The sequence below is a fragment of the Microcebus murinus genome, chromosome 5 (genome assembly GCF_040939455.1).
Source record: "Microcebus murinus isolate Inina chromosome 5, M.murinus_Inina_mat1.0, whole genome shotgun sequence".
Lineage (NCBI taxonomy): Eukaryota > Metazoa > Chordata > Mammalia > Primates > Cheirogaleidae > Microcebus > Microcebus murinus.
This window is the reverse complement of record NC_134108.1, coordinates 108188455-108207651: the sequence shown is the minus strand read 5'-3', so window position 1 is coordinate 108207651 and position 19197 is coordinate 108188455. Positions and strand designations below refer to the sequence as shown.

General features: G+C 38.8%; 1 protein-coding gene across 7 annotated transcripts in view; it reads right to left on the bottom strand.

Moving 5' to 3' along the window:
* FKBP5 (FKBP prolyl isomerase 5) overlaps window positions 1-19197 on the bottom strand; it is a 102659-nt gene that overhangs the window by 37293 nt on the left and 46169 nt on the right. For all 7 annotated transcript variants that reach the window (XM_020286977.2, XM_076003408.1, XM_076003406.1 and 4 more), the window contains 2 exons: window positions 16960-17104; window positions 92-234 (listed from right to left, as the gene is read on the bottom strand). In XM_020286977.2, coding sequence (XP_020142566.2) covers window positions 92-234; window positions 16960-17104 — 288 coding nt within the window. The remainder of the gene's footprint in view (window positions 1-91; window positions 235-16959; window positions 17105-19197) is intronic.

Genomic DNA, 19197 nt, shown 5'->3' with positions numbered 1-19197 from the left:
AAGCTAAGCTCCCTTTTCCATTGCCTGTTGCTTCAAAGCCATTCCTATTGTAGAGCAGATGCTGACAAGGCAACATCACACACATACTTGCCTCAAAAAAGAGAGTTGCGTTTGAGGGAATTTTAGGGAGACTGCCAGCTGAGCCATATGCATATTCTGGTTTGCACAGCAAATGGCAGACCTCTCCTTTCTTCATGGTGGCCACACCAATGTCCCATGCCTTGATAACTTGGCCTAAGAGAAAGGAAAAGGTAGTTGAAAGCTATAGGTCATATTTTAAAAGACTTAACTTTCATAAAACAAAAGTTCAAACCAACTTCCAATTCTTTATGCTATGTACTCAGCTAGAAAGCATGGACTACAAGATGACAGAACTCAGTGAAAGCTACACACAAAGAAATAAGTCATGGTTTCTTTGAAGACTATCAGAGAAGATTTCCTGCTGAGAGGGAAGAAAATAATATTATTCTTTTTTTCTTTTAAAAGCTCTGTATTTCTGCCTAAATACTGTCAAACTACTCAAAGATTAAGTCTTTGAAAAGCACCAGTAACATTATCCATGAAATGTAGCTATGTTGCAATTGTTGCTTAATTTATCATTTTGACCACAATAATAATAAGTGCATGTTTTCTAGGCAGAGACAGAACAAAAATAGTATTGAAAAATGGAGTCTGTCCTAAGGAAGCTTATAATTTAGTTGGGTAGACAAAAACAACAAGAAACAGCCAGAAAAGTATAATTTGCATAAAAGGGTCCATGAAACAAATTCCTTCTCAAAGTTTCGAATCAGAAAAATGTTTCTTTAAACAAAAAGGTACATGTCCTTTTGTTAAATTACATTAACTGCAGAATAAGAATATTTTATTTTTTGCCTACTTCCAGGAAACTAAAAGTTAAATTTACTGCTCAGCTGCAGAACTATATTAGGATATATAATTGTAATCTCAATATTTACAGTTCCTCTGATGTATATCATTAACTTTATCTTACTCTAAGTAGTCTCAAATCCTTTGGGAAACAATAGAAAATTTAGGCAATTTAAAAGAATAAAATACAAATGAGGTGCTTTGTCAATCAAAAACTTAAGTAGTCAAAGTGAGATCAGATAAGCAATGAACCCTAGACGAAGTGAATTTTTTTTTGAGCCAGAGTCTAGCTCTGTTGCCTGGGCTAGAGTGCTGTGGCATCAGCCTACCTCACAGCAACCTGAAACTCCTGGACTCAAGTCCTCAATTCCTCCTGCCTCAGCCTCCTGAGTAGCTGGGACTACAGGCGTTTGGCACCATGCCCAGCTAATTTTTCTATTTTTTGTAGAGACAGGGTCTTGCTATTGCTCAGGCTGGTCTCGAATTCCTGAGCTCAAGCAATCCTCCTACTTCAGCCTTCCAGAGTGCTAGAATTACAGGAGTAAGCCACCTCGCCCAGCCTGAAAACATGGCTTTTAATAACTACATATTATTCTATCTTTTGAGTTTATCATAATTTCATTATTCCCATTAATAAATACATAGGTTATTTCTATGTTTTCACTATTATCAAGTTTCAATAAACTTTGTGGCCAGGCACAGTGTCTCACACCTGTAATCCCAGCAATTAGGAATTAGTGAAGCCAAAGTAGGAGGACTGCTTGAGGCCAGGAGTTGGAGACCAGCCTGGGAAACATAGTGAGACCCCATCTCTACCCAAAAAAAACCCCCAAAAAACAAAAACTTTGCACGTAAATCTCTACATGAATTTCTTTGTACAGTAAAAGGCTCTAACCTGACACAATCAGGACTTGTTGGTAGGTTAAAAATATTGCTCTAAGTGAGGAATCATAAAAAATAACATATACATCCCTCAAATATTTTGCTAAAACATATTAATTCACTGTGTGTAGAAGGCCACAACCTTGTCTCTGAGTGTGGCTTCGGTGATATGACACATCATCTTTACTATATAAATTATACTCATGATACACCATTTTGCAATTTACAATGTGAGTTTCTTTACAGTGAAGCAAGAACCAGAAGATACTTGTAAAGCAATCAGTATGCAGAATACTTCTGGTAAAAATGTGTCCCAAATGGCCTATTTATTTTGCCTATATTTTACCCACCCACCCCTAATTCAATAACCATTTTAAAAGTGATTTTAGAATTTCACCTTAGCAAGTCTTTTCAAAACATTCAACCTGGTTTTCATAGAAATAATTTATTCTTTTCACACTAACTTCAGTGTTTTATATAACTAATGAAATTGTATAATCATGAAAAGTACGTGAATATAAATAGATTTCAACTGATTCTTAGTGAGACTCTAAAAAATAAAAAAATAGCCTTCAGCATTTGGAAACGGCTCAGACACAGCGAGGCCTCAGTGTTGTCTGAAGCTGGCCTGGGGCTCACAGGGAGGCCATGTTATTCTCCTGTTGGACATAAACAATCTCACAAAATATCAACATCAGACAAGGTCACTCTGAGAGTGTGTTTAAGTAAGACAAAACAAGAACACTTCAAAATTTTGTCTAAGTCCAGAAAAACAAGGTCACTGTGCACCCTGCAAACACCAAACATCCCCCTCTCCTGGCTAATATGAGTGACTGCTGCTTTAGTCTCATTCTAGTTGGCTCTCCTAACTAAGATGATTTATTAAGATACCCAAACATAGAATCACTCCACATCCTAACAGCATTCCATCCAGAACAAAGTCTTGCTTTCTTAAAACTCTCCCAAATTACCTAATGCAAGCCCCAATCCTGTAAGTGGTCCCTTCCTAACTCTTACCGAGACACTCAACAGTCCCCCATGGTGTGCATCCTCCCTCCAGGTAACCAACCAACCTGTGCAACGCAGGGGTGTTCCCAGGGGTCTGCGGCTAGGGGGCACTGACAAAACCCACTCAACTGGTGGGACGAGAGTGTCGAGACCACACCACAGAATAAGAACCCAGTCATCCCATTCAGTGTATTTACAGACAGAATGGAGGGCATCGGTTAGTCTAGATTTGGTAAAGCAAGCTTCTACTACGTATGCTTAAGTTAAATTCCTAAAAATAGAATTACTGGCCAAAAGCATAAACAAATAAGAATATATATTTGTATATTATATATAATGTAGCTATCCCTAAATTAATTAATTAATTATTTAATTTTGAGATAGGGTCTTGCTCTGCCTCCTGGGCTAGAGTACAGTGGCATGATCATATTAATAGCTCACTGCAATGTCAAACTCCAGGGCTCAAGGACTCTTGGGCTCAAGCCATCCTCTTGCCTCAGCCTCCTGAGTAGCTGGGACTACAGGAGCATGCCACCACACCTGGCTAATTTTTTCTATTTTGGTAGAGACAAGAGTCTTGCTCTTGCTCAAGCTGGTCTCGAACTCCTGAGCTCAAGTGATCCTCCTGCCTTGGCCTCCCAGAGTGCTAGGATTACAGGTGTGAGCCATCATGCCTGACCTACTTATTTTTAAGAGACAGGGTCTTGCTGTGTCTGTCGCTCAAGCTGGAGTGGAGTGGCATGATCACAGCTCACTGCAGCCTCCAACTCCTGAGCTTAAGCTATCCTTCTGTCTTCACATCCCAAGTAGCTGGTATTACAGGCATGAGCTACCACACTTGGCTAATTTTTTAAAAAAAGTTTTTGTACAGACAGGGTCTTGCTATGTTGCCCAGGCTGGTCTTGAACTCCTGGCTCAAGTGATCTTCCCACCTTGGCTTCCCAAAGTACTAGGATTATAGGCATAAGCCATTGTGCCCAGCCTATCCTTAAATTTAACTGCTTTTTATATCTATGCAACTGTTGACAATGGAAAAAATTTAAAAGTATACAAAGGCCAGTGTAAAAGCAGTGTACTATAGTTTTTCTTCCTTCTATAGTATATTTTTTCTGATTTAAAAAATTATAAAACATAATTTAAGATATAACATTTTAATTTAATCACTTAATACTTTTTTTTTTTTTTTTGGAGACAGAATCTCGCTTTGTTGCCCAGGCTAGAGTGAGTGCCGTGGTGTCAGCCTAGCTCACAGCAACCTCAAACTCCTGGGCTCAAGCAATCCTCCTGCCTCAGCCTCCCAAATAGCTGGGACTATAGGCATGTGCCACCATGCCCAGCTAATTTTTTCTATATATATTAGTTGGCCAATTAATTTCTTTCTATTTATAGTAGAGACGGGTCTCACTCTTGCTCAGGCTGGTTTCGAACTCCTGACCTTGAGCAATCCACCCACCTCGGCCTCCCAGAGTGCTAGGATTACAGGTGTGAGCCACCGCACCCGGCCAATACTTCTATTTTTTAGTAAAGACTATAGTGAATACTCTAGAACATCCTGACTATATAACTTTTTTCATGATTTAAAAAATGTTTAATTGTGGTAAAATACACATAAAATTTACCATCTTAACCATTTTTATGTGTATAGCTCAGTACTGTTAAATAAATTCACAATGTTGTGCAACAAATCTCTAGAACTTTTTCATCTTGCAAAATTGAAACTCTACATCCATTAAACAACTTCCCATTTCTTCCTTCTCCTTGCCCCTTACAACTATCATTCTGCTTTCTGACTTTATGTATTTAACTAATCTAGACGCTTCGTGTCAGTAAAATCAGACGTATTTTTCTTTTTGTGACTGGATTATTTCACTTGGCACAATGTCCTCAAGGTTCATACACGATGTAGCATCTGTCAGAATTTCCTTCCTTAAGCCTGAATAATATTCAATTGTACGTAAATATCACATTTTGTTGATCCATTTATCTATCGATGGAGTCGGGTTACTTCCACCTTTTGGTTACTGTGATAATGTTGCTAGGAACATGAATGTACAAACATCTCTTAGAGATCCTACTTTCAACTCTTCCGGGCATATACCCAGAAGTGGAATTGCTAGATCATATAGTAATCATATTTTTAATTTTTTGAGGAACTGCCATACTGTTTTTCATAGCAACTGTACCATTTTACATTCCCATCAACAATGTACAAGGGTTCCAATTTCTCCATATCTTCATCAACACTTGTTATTTTCTGTTTTTCTTTTTTGAGACAGAGTCTCGCTTTGTTGCCCAGGCTAGAGAGAGTGCCGTGGCGTCAGCCTAGTTCACAGTAACCTCAGACTCCTGGGCTCAAGCAATCCTCCTGCCTCAGCCTCCCGAGTAGCTGGGACTACAGGCATGTGCCACCATGCCTGGCTAATTTTTTCTATATATATATTAGTTGGCCAATTAATTTCTTTCTATTTATAGTAGAGACGGGGTCTCGCTGTTGTTCAGGCTGGTTTCGAATTCCTGACCTCGAGCAATCCGCCCGCCTCGGCCTCCCAGAGTGCTAGGATTACAGGAGTGAGCCACCGGCCTAATAGTACCCATTCTAATGGTCATGAGGTTAATACCTCACTGTGGTTTTGATTTACATTTCCCTAATGATTAGTGATGTTAAACATCTTTTCATATGCTTTTTGTCCATTTGTGTACCTTCTTTGGAGAAACGTCTATTCAAGTCTTTTGTGCATTTTTTAATCAGGTTATTTTGTTGTTTTTGTTGAGTTGTCAGAGTTCTTTATGTATTCTGTCTATTAAACACTCCTTATGAGATATATGACTTGCAAATCTACCCATTCCATAGGTAACCTTTCATCATTATTGCATGTTTTGGTGCAGTTTTTAATTTTGATGTAGTCCAATTTATCTATTTTTACTTTTTGCTGCCTGTGCTTTTGATGTCATACCCCAGAAATCACTGCCAAATCTAATGTCATAAAGATTTTCCTCTGTTTTTTTCTATGAATTTTATAGTTTTAGGTCTTAAATTTAGGTTTTTGGTCCATTTTGAGTTAGTACATACACATGGTGTAAGATAAGAATCCAACTTCATTCTTTTACATGTGGATACCCAGTTTTTATAACAGCATTTGTTGAAAAGACTGTCCTTTCACCACTCAATAGTCTTGGCACCCTTATTGAAAAACCACTGAATATGTAACTTTTTTTTTTAAGTATAATCTCCATTTTATGAATATGTAACTTTTGAATGTATGTTTATACATGAAATATGAGCATATTTAATATAAGATGAAAGTTATACAGTATCATAGAAAAAAATAATTTTTCACATAGGAGTAAAAAGGCAGGCAGGAAAGATAAATATTTTAATTGTAAAAGAATTTCCTTTCAAAATATAAAAGTTGGTAAACATTTAAGGTTGATCACTAATAAGCTTCAGATAAAAATGCATCTGATTCATTTCTGCTTCACTTTCATTTAAGGATTTCCAGGATCTCAACTTTAATTATTTGTATATTTACTTATATTTTATACTTAAAAAACCAAAATAAAACCTCGTATCACTGATAACATGGACATTCCTTCTTCGTTTTGCAATAAAGCAACTTACTTTTTCCTATATATTTTTCTCATAAATTTTATTTAGTCTTATTTTATTTTCTAGACAGAGTCTCACTCTGTTGCCCAGGCTAGAGTGCCGTGGCATCAGCCTAGCTCACGGCAATCTCAACCTCCTGGGCTCAAGCAATCCTTCTGCCTCAGCCTCCTGAGTATCTGGGACTATAGGCACGCACCATCATGCCCAGCTAATTTTTTCTATATATGTTTTTAGTTGGCCAATTAATTTTTTTCTATTTTTAGTAGAGACAGGGTCTCTCTCTTGCTCAGGCTGGTTTTTTTTTTTTTTTTTTTTGAGACAGAGTCTCACTTTGTTGTCCAGGCTAGAGTGAGTGCCGTGGCGTCAGCCTAGCTCACAGCAACCTCAAACTCCTGGGCTTGAGTGATCCTTCTGCCTCAGCCTCCTGAGTAGCTGGGACTACAGGCATGCGCCACCATGCCCGGCTAATTTTATATATATATATCAGTTGGCCAATTAATTTCTTTCTATTTATAGTAGAGACAGGGTCTCGCTCTTGCTCAGGCTGGTTTTGAACTCCTGACCTTGAGCAATCCGCCCGCCTCGGCCTCCCAAGAGCTAGGATTACAGGCGTGAGCCACAGCGCCCGGCCTGCTCAGGCTGGTTTTGAACTCCTGACCTTGAGTGATCCACCAGATTTGGCCTCCCAGAGTCCTAGGATCACAGGCATGATCACCATGCCCAGCCTAGTCTTATTTTAAAATGACTATAAAAGGGCTCTGATAATCATCCCCACTCAACCAAGACATGTATCACAAATGGAACAAATTGACTTATGTATACAATTCTTTTCGATTGTCCATATTTTTTATGTTACATTCTATTTTTGCCATTTCTCTAATTACTAAGAGAACTGATCACAGGATAATCTGACCCTACCCTCATGGCTTATAGTGTAAAAGACAGGGAAAGAAAACAGCTAAGGTGGCATCATCTATCCTGGGACAACCTTAAAGATCAACTCTGCCAGGCTAAATTGTTAGACACTTGAAGGCAGAGTTCTTGTCTTGATTATTCTCCTTACGAATCCTGAATACCCCTAAACTGCATGTAAAAAAAGCAAACAGATATTAAGAATGTATTTGGCCGGGCGCGGTGGCTCACGCCTGTAATCCTAGCACTTTGGGAGGCCGAGGCGGGCGGATTGCTCAAGGTCAGGAGTTCGAAACCAGCCTGAGCGAGACCCCGTCTCTACCAAAAATAGAAAGAAACTAATTGACCAACTAAAAATATATATACAAAAAATTAGCCGGGCATGGTGGCACATGCCTGTAGTCCCAGCTACTCGGGAGGCTGAGGCAATAGGATCGCTGAGCCCAGGAGTTTGAGGTTGCTGTGAGCCAGGCTGACGCCACGGCACTCACTCTAGCCTGGGCAACAAAGTGAGACTCTGTCTTAAAAAAAAAAAAAAAAAAAAGAATGTATTTGTGTGGGAGTAAGAGTATCAAAAGAAATTTAAAGGGAGCACATGGCTAAACCACCACCAACTCAGGTGAAGTTGGTCACATGTTTACCTACTAGTAAGTGTATTTCATTAGTGGTAAAATAAGAGGTGTAAAGGTATATGACAAAAATATAATGTTTCGATTAAAAGACAACTTTTAAAATTGGAATTAGGCCCACAATATCAAACACATAATAACAATAATTTTGCTTTTGATAAACCTCATTAACCATGACATATCTATCATTCCTGTAAGAAAAATGTCTTGTGTATAGCAGGGATTCAGTAAATACTGCTGACCAGGACCTACTTTGTTTTTGTATCTAGTTTGAGCTATGTTTTAAATCTTAAGATATAACACAACCTGAAAAAGATTGTCTGGGTTTGAATCCTGGCTCTACAACTTACTGTATATCTTTGGGCAAATTACTTAGCCTCTCTGTATCTTGGTCTCTTCATATGTAAACAAAAAATTCACACCAAACCAAAACAAAAATGGTTAGTTATATTAATAGTAGGTACCCAAGCCATAAAAGAAAAAAATGATCAAATGGACTTATCAAAATAAAAATTTCTGCTCCTTGAAAGACTAATTAAGAAAAGGAAAAGGCAAGCCAAAGACTAGGAGAATACACTTACCAAACAAAGTGCTTGTCTTTTTAAGTATAATACAACTCAAAAAGACAAACAGCTGTTTTTTTTTTCGTTTTGAAACAGTGTCTCGCTCTGTTGCCCAGGTGAGAGTGCAGTGGCATCATCATAGCTCACTGTAACCTCAAACTCCTATGCTCAAGTGATCCTCCTGCCTCAGCCTCCCAAGTAGCTAGGGACTATAGGTGCGTGCCACCACACTCAGCTGATTTTTCTGTTTTTTGCAGAGACGGAGTGTTATGTTGCTCAGGCTGGTTTTGAACTCTTGGCCTCAAGTGATCCTCCTGCCTCAGACTCCCAACATGCTAGGATTATAGATGTGAGCTATCATACTGAGCCAAATAACTGATTTTTAAAAAGGGCAAAAGATTTGAAAAGGCACTTTATAAAAGAATATATAAATGTCTATTAAGCACAAGAAAAGTTATCTTCAACATCACTAGTCATCAGGGAAATGGAAATGAAAACCACGATGAGATACCACTTCATATGTACCAGAATGGCTCAAGTTAAAAAGACCAACTATACTATGTGTTGGCAAGGATGTGAAAACATTAAACTCTCACACACTGCTGGTAAAGATGCAAAGTTGTACAGCCACTTTGAAAATAAGCATGGCAGTATCTTATAAAATTAAACATATACTTACCAATAAGTCTACTCCTAGGTGTTTATTTAACCAAAATAAATGACAACATAAATCCACACAAAGACATGTATGGGAATGTTTATAACAATATTATTCATAGTAGCCCCCACCTGGAAACAACCCAAATGTCCTATTTTTGAATGGATGAACAAACTGGCATTTCTATATTGTCGAGTACTACTCAGCAATTCAACAGGAATGAACTTCAAAATCATTATGCTAAGTGAAAGAAGTCAAACGAAAGACAATGTAAGATTCTATTTATATGAAATTCTAGAAAAGGCAAAACTACAGTAGCAGAAACCAGATTAGTGACTGTCTGGGGTCCCTGGTCCAGGAAAGAGAGTGACTGCAAAATGACGTAAGAAAACTTTTTAGGGTGAAGAGACTGCTTTATATTTTGATTGTGGTGGTAGTTTGGTATTACCAAAATTCATCGAACTGTATGCTTAAAAGGATGAACTTTATTATATGTAAATAATATCTCAATAAAAAACATTCACAGAGGCTTAGACACAAATGTTAATATGAGTAACAGACACCAAAACTACACTAAAGTATATGAAGAATTCAAAAAGTAATTATAAGATTGGTATGAGGATTAAATAAAATAACACACATAAGGCCCTTGGCCTGGCATTGCAAGTACTTAAAAAGTGTTAGCTATTAGTCTTTGAGCATATACTTTCCCCCTTACCTCAATGTCTTAGTGGCTAACTAAATTAACAGGTATTTTTACTAATGATCACAGACCACAATGCAATAAAAATAAGATTATACAAATGTTACAAGCAGATCACTGATATTTACTTCATTATGGTTTAATTTTAACATTAAGAGGGAAGTATAACTGTGTGAAGAATCCCAAATTATTGGTTTATTTGTTTCTCTTACTTCTCATATCTAGGAGAGGAATATAATCAATAGGATTTTTGGCTTTGTAATTCCCAAGCATGTTAGTCACATACCAAGAGCATCGAAAACAACTTAAATGAAGCAGCCTTCTATCTTTTAAGGGGTGAGTGGGGAGGGGTGAGGCTTCAGTGTTCTTGATTTACTTATAAGAACAAAGGTAGAAATATTAATAATTCCTTCATCCCCACATCTATCTCCTTCCTTCATTTTAGTGAAAATATATTTGCTGGAAGGAGGGAGGGAGGGAGGGAGGGAGGAAGGGAAGGAGGGAGGGAGGGAAGGGAAAAGACCAGAACTCTTCAGAAGTATATATAAAAATCCTCATCATTCTTACTTCAACTTCTTTTTAAATGGGTTCTGAACAATTCTAGGAATTCAGAACATGTAATATTTAGTTAAGAAAATCTACTAAGGCAAACTATCACTTCTTCATTCTAATTTCTGTAACATATTCCACAGTTCTCTTAGATTGATTCAGTTTTGGTTTTTCCCAACTTTCTGGGGCTAAAAAGGATAGGTAAGCATTGCTTCAAAAGGTTTGTATGCATGCATAGAAAATAGAGTTAGTACCCAAACTGCTACAACGCAGTTCTTACCTTTCCATTATAAAGCCAGTCAATCCTAGTACTGTAATAACAGTAATAGACATCCAAGTGCTTACTGTGTTAGGCTGAATGCTAAGAAACAGTGTGCATTATCTCCATTATCTCCTAACAGTGTGCATAATCCTCAACATAACACTATGCACTGTTATATAATAATAATAGCAATATAATAATAGTAGATTTGATTACTGTCTCTTTAGATAAAGAAAGTAAAGCATAGAATTTGAAAGATGGTATGGAGGCCAGGCGTGGTGGCACAGGCCTATAATCCTAGCACTTTGGGAGGCCGAGGCACAAGGATCACTTGAGGCCAGGAGTTTGAGACCAGCCTGTGCAATAACGAGACCCCATTTCCACAAAAGGTTTTAAAATTATCTGGTGTGGCAGGGCACACCTGTAGTCCCAGCTACTCAGGAGGCTGAGGCAGGAGGACTGCCTGAGCACAGGAGTGTGAGGCTATGATGACACCTCTGCACTCTTGCCCAGGCAATGGAGCAAGACCTTGGCGCAGGAAAAAAAATAAAAGTGATACAGAAAAAACAAAAAACACATACAATGTGTATGTAGGTATAGCTTAAATATATAGGTATACCTATGGTATGTGTATTTTTTCAATGTGATTTTTACAGACAGGCTCTGATAATTCTATTTTAAGTACTGATGTCATACTAAATTCTCCAAATTAGCATGACTTTCCATCGAAATATTTCTATTTTTTCCCTTGGGAGAGGTACGATATAAGGGATCAAGAGAGTTCAAATGCTATTTATGCTACTGTCCGTTTATATTATTTTTCTTCATTTTGATGCAGTAGCTACTTCTATAAAATCTAAGTATAAAACTATAAACTGCCTAACCAATGCTTCTTGTTTTACAGACAGCCAAACACATTATAAGATTTTTACCAGCGGTATATCACTCTACCCCAATATTTCTTTTTCTTTTCCTTTTTTTTTGAGACATAGTCTCACTCTGTTGCCCCAGGTAGAGTGCAGTGGCGTCATCATGGCTCATTGCAATCTCAAACTCCTGGGCTCAAGCAATCCTCCTATCTCAGCCTTCCAGGTAGCTGGGACTACAGGCACGCGCCACCATGCCCAGCTAATTTTTCTATTTTTAGTAGAGATGAGGTCTGGCTCTTGCTCAGGCCGGTCTCCAACTCCTGGGCTCAAGCGATCCTCCTGCCTCGGCCTCTCAGAGTACTTGGATTATAGGTGTGAGCCTACAACTTATATTTAATATTTAAAAAAAAAAGAACTCTGAAAATATTTCACTGTGCTCAAAATTCTAGGAAACATGAAGAGTCATTCACCATAGTGTTTTACTGAGAAAATCTGTGTAGAGAAGGTGGCAATATAAATTCTCAATAATTCTTAATTCTACTTGCCAAGACAGCTGCTAAGAGACTACTTATCTTAAATCCATCAACTTATTCAAGACAGAAATTTTAAGGGTAGAGTAAGGATTTAGGGGGCAGTGGGAACGAGGAGGTCTGAGAAGCCAGTCACTCTGAGGTCATCTAAATTAAATAATGATGCCATAGCCATTCTAGTAGCCCTGGAGGTTCACATCCTTAAATCAACAAAAATGAAAAAAATTATAAAATAACTCATAATTATCTGCTATGAGATTCTATATTTGATTGTGATTGCTATCTTATTCAAACACAAGATTAATATCACATGAGCCATTAACTCACTAAGAATGCAAAGGAGCACTAGAGGCAGCACTTGGAGCTGGAGTTTGGAAAGAGCACAGCTGGATAGGAAGCAGAATTCACCACCACACGCAAACGATTATGGGTAGCAAAGAGTTTAACTCCTTAGTTCCTTGCTTGCTGTTTCCTTTCCCAGATCCATGCTTAGTTAGCAATTCAACTTGATACAGAGTCAGAAGGAAAAAGGAATTAAGTCAACACAGAGCCACAGTGGTAGACAGGGAGAGTACCTCTTTTTTCCCCAACACTTAATCTAGGAATGGACTAGAAATGCTTGTTATGTCTGTGGCAGATAAGATAAAAGATGTTATATAACTCAGCCACATGGTTTACAAAGCTGATGTGTGGGCTATTATACTTACAAAATAAAAAAAAAAAGAGGGCTGGGTGAAGTGGCTCACCCCTATAATCCCAGCACTTTGGAAGGCCAAGGTGGGAGGATCACTTGAGGCCAGAAGTCTGAGACCAGCCTGGGCAATATAGTGAAACTTAGTCTCTACAGAAAATAAAAAAATGAGTCACGTGTGGCAGTGTGCACCTGTAGTCCTTCCTACTTGGGGAAGCTGAGTGGGAGGTTCACTTGAGCCCAGGAGTTCAAGGTTACAGTGAGCTATGACTATTGCACTCTAGCCTGGGCAACAGAGCAAGACTCTTGTCTCTTAAAAAAAAAAAGTAAATAAATAAAAGTAAGAATATCAAATTAACTTATTAACTAAAGATACTTAGAGGCATTTGAAAAGAAATTAGCAAAAATCACATTTTGTATTTGTAAACAGTAGTTCTCAAGCTTGTTTCCTCAGGGCTCCTTTACATCTTAAAAACTGAGGACTCTAAAGAGATTTTGTTTGGGCCGGGCGCTGTGGCTCACGCCTGTAATCCTAGCTCTTGGGAGGCCGAGGCGGGCGGATTGCTCAAGGTCAGGAGTTCGAAACCAGCCTGAGCAAGAGCGAGACCCCGTCTCTACTATAAATAGAAAGAAATTAATTGGCCAACTGATATATATATAAAAATATTAGCCGGGCATGGTGGCGCATGCCTGTAGTCCCAGCTACCCGGGAGGCTGAGGCAGAAGGATCACTCGAGCCCAGGAGTTTGAGGTTGCTGTGAGCTAGGCTGACGCCACGGCACTCACTCTAGCCTGGGCAACAAAGCGAGACTCTGTCTCAAAAAAAAAAAAAAAAAAAAAAAAAAAAAAGAGATTTTGTTTATATGACATATCTACTGATATTTACCATATATGTATTTTTTTTGAGACAGAGTCTCACTCTGTTGCCCGGGTTAGAGTGCCGTGGCGTCAGCCTAGCTCACAGCAACCTTAAACTCTTGGGCTTAAGCAATCTTTCTGCCTCAGGCTCCTGAGTATCTGGGACTACAGGCATGCACCACCATGCCCGGCTAATTTTATATATATATATTTTTTAGTTGGCCAATTAATTTCCATTTTTAGTAGAGACAGGGTCTCGCTCTTGCTCAGGCTGGTTTCGAACTCCTGAACTTGAGAGATCCTCCCGCCTCGGCATCCCAGAGAGCTAGGATTACAGGCGTGAGCCACCGTGCCTGGCCTGGTATTTACCATATTAAAAATTAAAAAGTAGTTATTTGGCCAGGCGTGGTGGCTCACACCTGTAATCTTAGCACTATGGGAGACCGAGGCAGGAAGATTGCTTGAGCTCAGGAGTTGGAGACCAGCCTGAGCAAGAGTGAAACCCTGTCTCTACTAAAAGTAGAAAGAAATTATCGAAACAACTAAAAATAGAAAAAATTATGGGCTTGGTGGTGCGTGCCTATAGTACCAGCTACCCAGGAGGTTGAGGCAGGAGGATTGCTTGAGCCCAGGAGCTTGAGGTTGTTGTGAGCTAGGCTGACGCCACGGCACTCTAACCCAAGCAAGAGTGCGACTGTCTCAAAAAAAAAAAAAAATTAAAAAGTAGTTATTTAGTAATTCATGTAAAAATAACAATTATCTCATATTAACATAAATAATTTTATATAAAAATCTTTATAATTTATATTTTCCAAACAAAAGAGTCAGGAGAAGGATGGCACTGTTTAATAATTTTACAAATGTAACATATAATACAATACAACCAGATTCTCACATCTACTTCTGCATTCATCTGTTGCAATTTTGGTTGAAGTATGTGGAAAAAATCCAAACTCACAAGGATAGTTGAAAAAGGTAGGAACACTTTAATAGCCTTTTCAGATAATTGTGAGTATAATCACCTGATACTACATCAAAACTGGACAAGTCATAAGTTTCATAAGGTCAGTTACAATGTGGAATCCAAAAGTTATCAATGAATTTTTCATATTGTATTACATTAAAATCCACTGGTCTAGCTTGTACTTTGAATGGACTGTTTACTCACACATGATCTTGCAACATATTGCATTGGTCACTGGGAAAATATTGGTTCTGAGTTATAAAGATCTTCCACATGTTGGTACATTTCACTGTGCAATATGTTAAAATCACATTCATTTTTTTTTTTTTTTTGAGACAGGGTCTCACTTTGTTGTCCAGGCTAGAGTGAGTGCCGTGGCATCAGCCTAGCTCACAGCAACCTCAAACTCCTGGGTTCAAGTGATCCTCCTGCCTCAGCCTCCCGAGTAGCTGGGACTACAGGCATGCGCCATCATGCTGGGCTAATTTTTTCTATATATATATTAGTTGGCCAATTAATTTCTTTCTATTTATAGTAGAGACGGGGTTTCGCTCTTGCTCAGGCTGGTTTTGAATTCCTGACCTTGAGCAATCCGCCTGCCTCGGCCTCCCAGAGTGCTAGGATTACAGGCGTGAGCCACTGAGCCCGGCCAAAATCACATTCATTAATACTTACTGATCTCATTAGAAAAGTCTTTTAAGTTTTGGAAAGCTGTCAAAGCTCACAAGGGCAGATATAAATTCTCTAAAACTATAATTCTCACTTGAACACTCAATGGCAGCCAGGTGCAGTGGCTCATGTCTATAATCCCAGCTACTGAGAAAGCTGAGGCAGGAGTTTGAGACCAGCCTGGACAATATAGCAAGACCCCATCTCAAGAAAACGAACAAAGAAAAACCGACCCATCTCTATGGCAACAAACATTGTCAGTTGTTTTTCCTTGAAGTCACAGCTCACCCCATTCATTTTCAGGATAAAATGCTGCCAAATACTGCATAATCAAATCTGAATAATCAGTTTGCCCTTTCAAGTAAAAATGGTGTCTCATGAAAATAATGCAGCTAGTTCAGCTCTCAACTAAAACAAGTACACAAGTGCTTTTCCTTGAGACAACATCATGCTTCTATATACAAAAGAGCTCTAATGTGGACTTCCCTTTCTGTCACAGAATATCAAAATGATGTGAAACTGAGTTTTAACAAAATTAATATTTTTACTACTACTTTGTCAAGGACATTCTTTTTTTCTTTCTTTCTTTCTTTTTTTTTTTTTTTTTGACACAGAGTCTCACTCTGTTGCTCTGGCTAGAGTGCCGTGGCATCAGCCTAGCTCACAGCAACCTCAAATTCCTGGGCTCAAGCAATCCTCCTGCCTCAGCCTCCCGAGTAGCTGGGACTACAGGTATGCGCCACCACACCCGGCTAATTTTTTCTACATATTTTTTTTTAGTTGGCCAATTAACTTCTTTGTATTTTTAGTAGAGACGGAGTCTCGCTCTTGCTCAGGCTGGTTTTGAACTCCTGACCTTAAGTGATCCACCTGCTTCAGCCTCCCAGAGCGCTAGGATTACAGGGGTGAGCCACCGCGCCCGTCTATCAAGGACTTTCTTAAGTGAATCTAGCTTTTATTCCTTATGTAAACAGGGGATGAGTGGCAGTGAAAAATACCATGACTATTGGTATAGGTGGTGCCAGTGCCTTGATGTGTTAAGCAGTCAGGTTTTTTTCGACCTTTTAATTTTTATTACTCAGAAAAGCTTTTTTATTTTTTTTAAATTTAGCTTTCTGACTCTGTGCTCCACACTTTCACAACAACTTTCTTCAATAAGGAAAACACACTGGATCCTGTCACGGACACATTTAGCACACATGGAACCACCGTAGGCCCTGCGGACATGCTTTTCTGTTTTGGACAACCTCTTAAGAACTTTAGGTCTCACAGCACAAACTCCTTGAAGTCTGCCTGGCACACTCCACATGCAGATTTCAGTGCTTTCCCAACCTTGTTGGTATAAAGGTAAACAATTCTGTTACCTGGGGTTCAGGACAACCTAGTTCTGTTAGAGGATGTATTCCTGAATGCCTGTGATGGTATGTCAAACGCCGGGCCATTCTGAGTGCTTCCTGACAACATCCTTGGAAGAAGGGGGAGCAGTGTTCACCACTGTAGCTCATGTGCCATCAGTGCAAATGTCAACACAGTAAAAAGGCAAATAACATCTCAGTGTTTTTATGAAAATAACTGACATATGGACCCCGTAAAAAAATCTCAGGGAAAATGCAGGATCCTTGGGCCATATTTTGAGTGCTAGTACTCTCTTTTGGCAAGGATAGGATCCACTGCTCCAATATAATACAAATATAGTAATAAATCTAAGCAAAGCAAAACTCAAAAAATACCCTCTTACCTTTGCCAAGACTAAAGACAAATGGTTCATTTCTATCATGACTGGAATCAAACTTCTTTCCATTTGATAATTTTCCTTTGTAATGGACATAAACTTTGTCTCCAATCATTGGCATTTCCTCACTGCTCCCCACTCTTTTGACAATCTAGAAAAGACAACATCAAGAAAAAGGAAGTGAAACTTTTTACTTATAACCAGAGAATTTAAGGTCACACAGTTCATACCAAGACACCCAGGCAGATCTGCAAATATACTACTATCCATCCTTTCCAGAGGCTTCCTTCATAATTCTCAAAATAACCATCACTGTTAGAAAATTGTCCTTTACTAATATTTTTCTGTTATATTTACTTTTATTCCTGATCACACCATTTATTCCCTCAAAAGAGTTAACCAATAAATACTGCTTCATTGGGTTAGCCCTATCCTTTTGACACTAAAATCTTTCAAAATGTAAACTTGTGAGCTAGTCCGTATATAATCTGACTTAGACCAGAAAGATTGGTGGATTTTTAAAAATGCTCAAAAAGGGCTGGGCGCGGTGGCTCACACCTGTAATCTCTCCGGGAGGCCAAGGCGGGCAGATTGCTCAAGGTCAGGAGTTCGAAACCAGCCTGAGCAAGAGCGAGACCCTTCTCTACTATAAATAGAAAGAAATTAATTGGCCAACTAATATATATAGAAAAAATTAGCCGGGCATGGTGGCGCATGCCTGTAGTCCCAGCTACTCGGGAGGCTGAGGCAGAAGGATTGCTTGAGCTCAGGAGTTTGAGGTTGCTGTGAGCTAGGCTGATGCCATGGCACTCTAGCCTGGGCAACAGAGTGAGACTCTGTCTCAAAAAAAAAAAAAGAAAGTTCAAAAAGAAGTAGAGAGCAAGGTTTCAAAGGTGTGATTTTATTTATTTCCCTCCTTTGGTAAAAATATTAGCTTCTGACTAAAGTCTCCTAGATTGTTTTAATTTCAGAAAGTTCTATTTCCTGGTATAACAGGTTACACTTCCTATTATTTGAAAAACACTCAATCTGTAACATTAGTATCATCACACAGTTTAATATGATACTGAATAACTTGTTTTCTAGTAAAGGAAATACCAAAAAAAAAAAAAAAAATCCAAGCTGAAAAGTATTCAGCTATTGTAAAATCCAGTGTATTTATTTTGTTCTTGGCAGAGCAAACTGCTAATGCAGTTGGTCAGTTCTGGGAAAAGTAAATCAAATCCAGGCATGTGGTAGTTAATTTAGTCTGTCAATTATCCATGCCAAATGAATCATTTTTAGTAGGTAAGAGAGGATGGTAGCTAAGATCCGATGAACATATTTTTGGGGGAAGTTTTTATTTAAAGAATTCAATTATTTGCTCTGAAATTTTTCTTTTGAGTTGTGTCCCCCTTCCCCCACACCCAACATAAACACTGTGGACTTAGATTCTACAACTTTCTTACTCAAAAGTCCAAACACTTTTTTTTAAGAGACAGGGTCTCACCTTGTCACCCAGGCTGGAGTACAGTGGCCCAATCATAGGCTCAAACTCTTGGGCTCAAGCAATCCTGTCTCAGCCTCCTGAGTAGCTAGGACTGCAGGCATGCTCCAGCACGCTCAGCTAATGTTTTTAAATTTTATTTTGTAGAGACTGGGTCTCACTATGTTGCTCAGACTGGTATCCAGAGATCCTTCCACCTTGGTCTCCCATAAGTGCTGGGATTGCAGGCATGAGCTACCACACCCAGCCCCTAAACACTCTCTAAAGGAAAAACATTCATTACTGCTCTTCTGGGACTTCAAAAGAAAAAAAAAAGTTAAAAATAATTAATCTAAAAGAAATCACAAGATATTCTACAAGTGCTGATGTTCATGAACTGCATGTGGTGTTTCAGAGCCTATGCCCAACTGTTAGTCCCACATTAAGGGAGTCTGCATTTCTAGGACTATAGACAAATAATTGGGGTATGGGATGAATGGCTACCAGGGAGATAGAGAGCCACCCACATCACAAGTCATGCTGTGGTCTCACTTCAGGCTTCCCCAGCAAGAAGAACCTGAATCTGGAGTTGCCTTAAGTATACAATGTAGTCTCAGTTCATTTAAAAAATGTAAGCCCAAATTGCGTCTTCCTGTGATAGTTACTGACTTTCCACACCTACCTAGGTTCTTTTATTAAAAAAATAAAATATTTAATAGGAGAGATTACTGTAGAACAGGCACTGTGCTAAGTGCTTTACCTAATCCTAGTAACTATGA